A 9,576-nucleotide genomic window follows, 5' to 3' on the forward strand; every position below is an offset into this window, starting at 1 on the left:
AAACTATTTTGTTTTCCATGTATTTCTCTTAATAATAGACTTTTTATCTTCTTCTTATCTTTGTTTTTAATAGCGAGAATAAATATATAGAGATGTTTCTTTTATTTAATAACAGTAACAATTTTCTATTCGAAGCATTCTATTATTTTAGTACCGATTGATTTATACATAGATATATGGTGAACAAAAAATTATAAGAAGATATTTACGATAACTCCTTTATCATTTCGTTTGTTTACATGTGCAAATAACAATTAAAAGATATATTATGAATTAATATAAAAATTATATATAAATTAATATTATATTCTGTGCACATATTTTAACAATTTCACATGCAATAAAAGAAAATATATATTAAAAACTAAAATTACCATTTACGTTGTTCTTACGTTATAATAGTAACATAATGTTGCATATTAAGGGAATTCTTTTACAGTTTTTTTTTTTGTAGAATATACATAGATTCTATTTATAAAAAAAATGTTAATAATAAATGTTATTAATCGATTATTAATATAAGGGATACTAAAGTGTAACAATTATAATCATTATAACAATATACAAAATAACTATAATGATTATCAACCTATAATTCATTATTGTTTACAAAATTTTTAATAGGAGAGCATTTGTAATTTACTTTAACATAGAAAAATATTTTTATTAATATTTATCGGATGAGCTATTAAATATGATACTTAATATTCCACGCTGTAGTAATTAATAAAATAAATACAACCTCACATAAAATAGTATTTGTGTGGATCTTAGGTAATTCAAGGGATATGCATTGCTGTTTATTATTTTTTTTTCTTTTGAATTTAATATAATTTTGTAAATATAGGATTTTCTATATATACAAATAAAAAAAATTAATACTTTTTATCATTCTACTGAAGAAGTTGCAGCCCCTCCCCCTCATTAACATACATTTTCTTTAGATTTCTATTTTATCATTACTTATCCATTATAAGTAAGAACTTATAACAAAAATATTCCAATAGATACTGCGTGATACTACGCTTGTTAAGTACGTAAAAAAAGCAAATTTAATGCATAATGCGCACTCGTTTGCCTCTCTTTCCCTGATTCTTATTTTTTTTCTCTTTATTTTTGCATTTAATTAATTAAATTAATATGAACATTAATATAACAGATGCAGGTAGAGGCATTAAAGACTTTAGTTAGTGTAGAGCTGTGTTGTCTTTTATCATCTGCTTTACAAGAGATTTGACAGCAACATTTACAGAGCAAATAAAGATTTATCTTGATCTTTATTAATTTGACGCTGAATATTTGGATTTCCAGAGTTCGAAGTATTTGATGGGGTTGTTGTAGTTGAAAGTGTAGGGAGAGCTTCAGCAGCAGCTGCTCGCTCTGCTAAAAAACGTTCAAACTCTGATGATGTTAAAGATTCTTGGTCACCTTGTACAGCAGGCTGTAACATTCCATACGACACAATATCTATTTTATATTAAAATAAAAAACGATCATTATGTTATTATATATTATCTATAATATTTGATTGAATCTTGACATTAATGTATAAGAAGATTCTTCCTCTTACCTGCTCCAAAAATACTCTTTGAAACATTTTACTAAAATTAAAATATTTAAATATTAGGTGAGAATGCATCACTCACCGTATGACTAAGCCAAGCTGCCATTTCACTGAACTCTGATTCCCGGTTGAGCTAAGCATTTAAATTAAAGACGAACATTGAACAAAACAATAAACATTTGTACATAATATAATTATACAAATAAATATAAAGAAAAAAGAAAAAAATAATGAAACATAACATTACAGAAAAAGCTATGCAAAGCGATAAAATTTTATAATTAATACTGTACCTTCATTTGCTCAGGTAATTAAAGATTTTCATTCTTTTATGTTGGAAAATTTATATTGAACTAAGTGGTACTGTGTTTCAAGTTTACAGGATTTTCTTTTATATTCCAAGTAAAATATGAAATTATAATTATGATTTTGGTCAAGTCTATTACAAAAATAGTTATTATATAATTAATAGAACTAATTGTATTATTTACATTATGTAAATTCCTGTAAACTTGTAGGATTTTGCTGTTGTGTTACTACTAATGAAGATATTATGACTTAGCTTAAGAAGGATAAGGAGCATTACGCACAGTAGTAGTAGTAGCAGCAGCAGCAGCAGCAGTAGTAGTAGTAGTAGTAGAAGAAGTAGTAGTAGTAGTAGCAGTAGTAGAAGCAGTTTGATGGGAATACTTAGGATTGTTACGATTGAGAATTGCTGAACTTAGACTTCCTCCGCTCACCTGTTCCATATTATCTTCATATTTGCTACCACTGTATGATAACATAATAAAATTTTTAATATAATAATAATAATATCCAATATATATACGTATATATTATAAAAATGTTGGAAAAAATATTTTACCTGTTTTTTGTTGTCTCGTATGTTGCATTACGGGACTGTGCGAACATATCAAATTCATCGCTATCTCCTTTTTTTTCTTTTTTTTCTACCCTAAGATTATCATTAGTTTCAGATATACCTGCAATTAAATAAAATTAAATAAAAGGATCAGTTTTGATATTATGAAATTGAAGCTTACCCATTGCTGCCACCTGCTTCTGTAAAGCATCAGATTCGTCTGACAAATCTATAAGTGAATCTGCCTCTTTTTTTGTTGATTCTGCATTCGAATCAATATTTGGTGGTTGACCTATTGTTTGAGCTAATATAGTACTTGCAGGTACAGCTTTATTTTTTGTATATCTTGAATAACGCAAGAACAGATTATTTAATTCATCATTTATGCGCAATAATTCAGCTGTCATTTCATCATTGGCCAGTTTTCCAATTAAATCTACTACACGTTCTTGCATCGCTTTACATGTTGCATACAATTCCTATAGATTATATATATATACATATATGTCTCACGTATATGTTTACGAACCAAAAATTAATATTCTAGCTGCTAAATAAAGAAATATTGAAATGGGATATATAACATACCGTCAATAATTCAAGATCAGCAGAATCTGGTGGTTGAGTGGAAGTTTGATCCGTCAAATATGTTAACATTTCTGATAAAACACGCATGTTGCCTTGTACAACATCCAGTTCACTTTGTAATTTTGCCAACTGTTGCTCATTCAATTGAGTTAACTGACTAGATGATTGTAATTGTGATTGTTGTTGCGTCACCGTAGAGTTTGAAATATGTTGATCATTTACAGGCAAATTCCCTGAGATTTGTTCTGTTTCAGGTACACTCTGTAAAGTACAATAAGTTTATATAATTTATGAAAATATGATTTACAAATGTAATGTCTTACTCTTTGAGGAGTAATAATAGGTGCCATTGCATCCAAATCAGTCATTGGAAATTGTATGCCTTTTGCTTTTAATTCCTGATAGACTTGCACAACTCCTTGAGTATGTGCTTGATGACAAAATGTATCTGACCATGTTTGAATAAGATTCAAAACTTTTTCCTGTACAGCAGTTGGCGGTTCGTTTTTCGGTCCAATTAATTTAACCAATTCTTGTACAAATTCTCGTGAACAAGCAAGAGCATGAAAACGTTTTCCACAATTTTTCACGCAAGTTTCTAATACCTACATTTATAAATATTATATACAATAGTTAGGACATGGAAAAAATGACAAATCAGACGTTAGACATCTTTGTATTATAAAATTAAATCCTAAAATCTATAAGCATGCGTGAGTGTGTTTTTATAGACACTAATATAATGTAATATATCAATATACTTATGCTATTACAAATAATAATATAAAAAGTAAGTGAATTTGTGATACTAACAGTAAGCGTATACATTACTATAGTATAATTTTTGCCAGCAGCTTGATTAAGTCTGCGCTTAATTGCTTTAATAGCATCTCTAGGTCCATCTTCTGTCTCATTAATAATATCACATATTTCCATATTAAGTGCCCAATTTTCACTAGGCAAACCACCGTCTGTAGCTTGCTCTGAAATACATAATTTAATTTCAGAGATACAAGAATAGATAAATGAATAATTCTGTTAATAAAAATATACGTTTTTACCGGTCACCTAACATCATAGAAATATCAAATTACAAATGAAAAGAAATGTTGTAACATATAATAAGATATTATCTAGAAAAGTAATATAAGAAAGTACATTAAATTGTACATATGGATGTTACTGTTGGACCGATATTATTACAATCAATGACGACGTAGATAAGATATTAGTATTAAACAATAATACGTATTATTTTAATGAAAGTATAAGTTTATCGATGTTATCTTACCAATCTTTTGGCCAACTGGCGTTGAAAAGGGGTTTACGTTGACTCCAAAAAATGACATGCTTGGTCGAGGATCAGAAACAATGTCAAATATAAATTATATTAGCCCGATTCAAGTGAACATATATCGCGCGCGTGTTAATCTCCGATAAGGGCGATATTCGTAATTCGCTGCGAACAAAGTCTTATACCGTTGTATGACAGAAGGCTGAATCATATGACCTACACAATGATAAAACAGAAATGTCAAAACGTAGGAAGACGAACAACACTAGATATATAGTATCTAGTTCATCTGAGCGTCTTGAGACGTGTACGATGATTGGCTTTCAGTACCCTAGCTTGGTCTTCCACAATTCTCTAAATTGCACTCAACGCAGCTTTAGCCTTCGTTGATTGGATAAAACATTTATCTATCCAAATACTTTAGATTTGATAATAATTTTCAAGCTTTTTAATGAATAATTTTCGATTTTATTAATATATTCTTCGAAAACTATTTTTTACTAAATATACTTATTTCACTCAATAATCTAATGGTTACGTAATGATAGTATTATAACAATGCATGTTGCTAATCAAATTTCGTAATAGATGCATTATGGGAAGTGCAACGACTTGCCGCGCTTTTTTGAAATTGTAATTCTATTTGTACGTTGTTAGATTAAACAATATTCTCATTTCTTTTGTTATTCTCTTATGTTAGATACTATATTTTACATTGTTATTTAGATTATTATCATACTTAATTGTTTATTTTAAGAATAACATAAAAAAAGGATGATAGAGATAGGGATGATGCAACTTGCAGTTGCACAGCAACATAATCGATATAATAAACAGTATTCAAGAATAGGTATATGTGAAACTAGATAAATTAAATAATTCATTCTCATTATTATATATATATATGTATTATTTTTGCAAATGATGTATCAAGAAAATGTCTCGATCGCTTCGAAAAGTATTTTAGAGCCTGGTGTAATTAATGAAGAACTTCTTATTAAATTATCAATTGATCAAGGCCCCAAAGGTGATGCTGGAAAACATTTTCTTGAAGATGGTATTAAATTGGATGCAATTACGGAAATACGAATTGAATTTCATAGTATGTCATTGTTTATGGCAAATTCATATAAATTTGAAAAAATTCATTTATAATCTTATATTTATATTTCTACAGATATTTTGAAAATTGATCATCTTTGGGTAATGCCAAATTTAAAAAAATTACATTTATCCAATAACATTATAGAAAAAATCGAAAATTTAGATGCCCTTGTTCATTTAAAAGAACTCGATTTATCTTTTAATCATATTAAAGTAATGGAGAACCTAAATCATTTAATTGAATTGGAAATACTGTTACTTTTCAATAATCACTTTTCTAAAATCGAAGGCATAGATAATCTACATAAATTACACATTTTTAGTATTGGAAATAATCAGATAACAGATTGGGAACATGTATAATATTTTAATACAGTGCATGTTTTATATATTAAACCTTGTAGTTTATAATTGTTAGCTTAAATTAGAATTATTGAATTGCAGGTCATTTATTTACGAAAATTCAAACGTCTGTGTAGTTTTAACATAAATAAAAATCCATGTACAGAGAAAGATGGATATCAAGAATATTTAATTGCATTAATACCGCAATTAATTTATTATCAATATAAAATGATAACCAAGGAAGAGCGTCAATCTGCTGTAATGAAACATCAGTGAATATATTTTATATTTTATTACTATATCACATAAGACAACTTTATATATAATTTTTCATACTATTCGATTTATAGACGTATGATTAGTAATATAGAAGAGGAAGAAGCAAAAACGAAAAAGCAATTGGATGAACAGGAAACATTTAAAAATTTACAAAATTTATTGTCTAAATCTTATGTAGAATATTTAAATGATGATAACTTTTTTTGGCAAATGTTTCTTGATGACAAAGGTACCAATATTCCATATACTAATTATTTTAAACTCTGTAGTATATATATATTATAAAATATTTTTATTTATTAGAAGGAAAAGATTTATCTGCTGTAAATAATGATACAAAAAATGCTTTTGAAGAATATAGAAACAAAATCTCGTCTATATGTTATGAATTTTATGAAATTGGATTAAAGGAACAAGTTAAACGAGATAATGAAATTAAATTGTTCAATGATGCTGTTAATGATGGCAAAAGCAAAGAACTAAACGACTCAAGAGAGTAAATATTATTTTATTATATTAAACATGCTATTATCTTTTTATTGGAATATACCCATATAACATGCTTTTATCCTTAGTATCGTAGATGAATTAATAAACGAAAAAGTTGAAGTATTCTCACAAATAAATTTATTATTTCATATGCTTGATGACATAGAAATGGATGATATGGATGATAATATTGAAGTAATACAAGATTGGTATATTCATTTCAATGATATGATATCTAAAACATGGACAAAATTAATGTCCAAAGAAGTTATATTACATGATCAATTAGTAGTATGTACTATATAGAAATAAAACTTAACAAATGAGATATTTTTAAATTCTGTAATTGACGATACTATTCTTTCGTTCTATAAAAGGAAATAAATGAAGTTTTTAAAATAAATATGACTAATATGATCGAGCAATTTTTGGAAACTGCTCGAGAGTATTTTTCACAAATGCGACATGCTGAAGCGGAATACAATGATAATATTAATAGTATCATTTCATATTTTATCAGTGGTTTTGGAGATGAATCTAAAATTCCACGTCATTTGTTAGAATTATGTGGAGATAAAGAAACATTAAGCAATAATCTGGCAGCATCACATGATTTACATTTACATGTAAGTAAAAATCATTTAATATATTCATAACAAAATTATAAAATAAAATTATTCTTTATTTATTATAGACTATTGATGCTAGAGAAGATCGTATGTTAAGTAGATTAAAAACATGGCTCAATGACTATTGTGAAAAGTTATATAAGTAAGTAAACCAATTATTAAATATAGACCACACAAAGAGAATTATAAATTAATTTTTATTTTTAGTAAGGAAACTATCAGGCACCGTCAAAAAATTTTGGAGATTAGCCATTTTCTAGAAGATTTACGTAAACAGTTTAATTCATTAGTATTATTACATTTACCGTATTTTGAAATTGATAATATTTCTTCTCTGACCAATAACAAAAATAATTAGAGTCGAATAATTTTATTAATAGAGTAAAAATAATTTTATTCATGAAATAAAATAATATCTAATTTTATAAAAATATAAACATATATGGGTAAAAGAACTAACGTTGGTATCTTAAATATTTTTGTTATTTTTAACGATACGTCAAATGCCTTAAGGAAAAAGTTAAATGATTCAATGGGGCTCACATGATGGTAAAAATATATCATTATAGATGTTCAAAAAAATGGTAATTATATTATAAAAAATATAACATAAAAACAAAAATATTTTAAGCATCGTGTGAGCTCTATTGAACCATTTAATTCTTTCCTTAAGACATTTGACGTATCGTTAAAAATAACAAAAATATTTAAAGTATTAACATTAGCTGACTCACCCTGTACATGTAGTAGATAAAACTCATACTTCTCTTTCTCTCTTTAACACTGCTTTTTCAAAGACCCTAATCAAGTTGCATAGTATTGGTATTCTTTCTTTTTAAATACATACTCCAGCTATTCCTATATTTAGAAGCAAAGAAGTAAAGAAAAGAAGCAAAACACTTCTGTGTCTTAAAATATAATTAATTTTTCTTTTTTTTCAATGCCTCAACGTATGAATGAAGTCCTTTTTGCACGATTGGTAATTGAATAAATTGCTTAATTTCATTTAACTCAATTTCTCGATATTTTTGTAGCCAGGAAATTGATTTTTCACGAAGTTTTAATTTTATTTTATTTCTAGCAAATTCTGTAAAAGTATAATATCAAATATTATTAGTAAACAATGTAATATGTTTATTTATTTTTATTTTTAATTTCAGTAAAATGATAAACTTACTAGTTATGTTATCATAAGAAGATATATACTTTAGACATTTTTGAATAGCTTCTGCTTTATCACTAACCAATTCATCTACAAGTCCAATATTTAAAGCTTCATTGGGATGAAAAAGTGTGCCCCTGAAAAATAAAGAATCAAATATTTATTAAGCACACGTTTTAATTTTTATAATACTATTTAATATTTGTAATATATACTTCATCAAAGCTATTTCAGCACGCTTTTCACCAAGGATAGCAACATATGGATCTATAAACCATTGTGGAGGTATAATACCTAATTGTGCTTCATTCAACCCTATAGTATGTTTCCCATCAACAAAGGCTCTATATTCACAAGAAATGGCTAATAAACATCCACCAGCAGGGCTAGCACCCTATGTATAAAAGTAAGATCATAATATGTAATATTAAACAAGTTAAAAACAAATATTTAATTTTATATTAAAGCTATATAATTATAAAGAAAATATGTATTAAAACAATTTAATAATGCAATACGTTAACTGCAGCAGCTGTTGGCATTTCTAAACCGTATAAAACCATCCATGTGTCTTGTAAAGTACGCCAAAAAGTAGTGAATCTCTCAATATCTGGTTTATAGATTTCCATAATATCTAAACCCCCAGAAAAAATAGTTGGTAATGATGAACTCAAAACAATGCCTTTATAATTGCTTTTTTGGGCTGCTACTAAAGCTGTTTTTAATTCTTCTAATAACTCCAGATTTAAAGTATTAACCGGTGGTTTAGCCATTGATATTATTTGAACTCCTAATATATGCAAGCTTCATTTAATAAACTCATTTAGTAAAAATATAAATATCAAGCTTTCAAGCAATTATACTTGTCAAAATACCTGTCTTTTCATCTTCTGTGATTTCTAATAATTTCTTTCCAGATGCATAATTTCGGGCAAATTGTTTATTGATCAAAAATCTTCTAAGAGCTAACATCCTATTTATATTACATAAATATATTATGTTATATGATACATTTTTTAATATTATATTTTTATCAATATATAATAATAAATATATGCTACATATTTACATATACATACCTGTTAACAGTCAATGAATGGCTGCTCTACTGATCCATTGTGATGGTCTGTACTGATAAACTATGATGATGCTTCTTGTACTTTGGATATACATAATTTAGATATATCAAAAAAATGGTAATGTTGTTCATACGTAATACTTATTTTTAAAATTACATTATATATATTTATATTTTTATAT

At 26.7% G+C, this 9,576-nt stretch overlaps 3 protein-coding genes across 7 annotated transcripts; 1 reads left to right on the top strand and 2 right to left on the bottom strand.

Moving 5' to 3' along the window:
* Positions 1-821: 821 nt before the first annotated feature.
* Positions 822-4,818, bottom strand: LOC106790871 (TOM1-like protein 2). Of its 4 annotated transcripts, XM_014756091.1 has the most exons (10): positions 4,639-4,818; positions 4,306-4,524; positions 3,828-3,997; positions 3,338-3,619; positions 3,015-3,275; positions 2,608-2,905; positions 2,430-2,547; positions 2,155-2,335; positions 1,647-1,697; positions 822-1,441 (listed from the first exon to the last, which is right to left on the bottom strand). In XM_014756091.1, exons 2-10 carry the CDS (start codon positions 4,361-4,363, stop codon positions 1,247-1,249), a joined length of 1,614 nt encoding a protein of 537 aa, XP_014611577.1. In that variant the 5' UTR covers positions 4,364-4,524; positions 4,639-4,818; the 3' UTR covers positions 822-1,246. The 4 variants fall into 4 exon arrangements, with proteins under 4 accessions (XP_014611577.1, XP_014611579.1, XP_014611575.1 ...); XM_014756093.1 differs by lacking the exon at positions 4,639-4,818 and having other exon boundaries at positions 2,305-2,335; positions 4,306-4,621; XM_014756089.1 differs by lacking the exon at positions 4,639-4,818 and having other exon boundaries at positions 4,306-4,621.
* A 347-nt stretch (positions 4,819-5,165) lies between these two features.
* On the top strand, positions 5,166-7,718 carry LOC106790870 (leucine-rich repeat-containing protein 48-like). The gene is made up of 9 exons (XM_014756088.1): positions 5,166-5,410; positions 5,486-5,769; positions 5,857-6,029; positions 6,108-6,265; positions 6,340-6,532; positions 6,612-6,816; positions 6,903-7,151; positions 7,220-7,296; positions 7,362-7,718. The coding sequence occupies exons 1-9, from the start codon at positions 5,230-5,232 to the stop codon at positions 7,510-7,512; spliced, it is 1,671 nt and encodes a 556-aa protein (XP_014611574.1). The 5' UTR covers positions 5,166-5,229; the 3' UTR covers positions 7,513-7,718.
* Positions 7,719-7,730: 12 nt separating this feature from the next.
* LOC106790872 (enoyl-CoA delta isomerase 1, mitochondrial-like) lies at positions 7,731-9,546 on the bottom strand. Of its 2 annotated transcripts, none has more exons than XM_014756095.1 (6): positions 9,396-9,546; positions 9,192-9,289; positions 8,835-8,950; positions 8,532-8,710; positions 8,332-8,453; positions 7,731-8,241 (listed from the first exon to the last, which is right to left on the bottom strand). In XM_014756095.1, the coding sequence occupies exons 2-6, from the start codon at positions 9,286-9,288 to the stop codon at positions 8,075-8,077; spliced, it is 681 nt and encodes a 226-aa protein (XP_014611581.1). In that variant the 5' UTR covers position 9,289; positions 9,396-9,546; the 3' UTR covers positions 7,731-8,074. The 2 variants fall into 2 exon arrangements, with proteins under 2 accessions (XP_014611581.1, XP_014611580.1); XM_014756094.1 differs by having other exon boundaries at positions 8,835-9,106.
* Positions 9,547-9,576: the final 30 nt, after the last annotated feature.

The sequence above is a fragment of the Polistes canadensis genome, unplaced genomic scaffold, assembly GCF_001313835.1.
Source record: "Polistes canadensis isolate GaletaPanama2010 unplaced genomic scaffold, ASM131383v1 scaffold_266, whole genome shotgun sequence".
Taxonomy (NCBI): Eukaryota; Metazoa; Arthropoda; class Insecta; order Hymenoptera; family Vespidae; genus Polistes; species Polistes canadensis.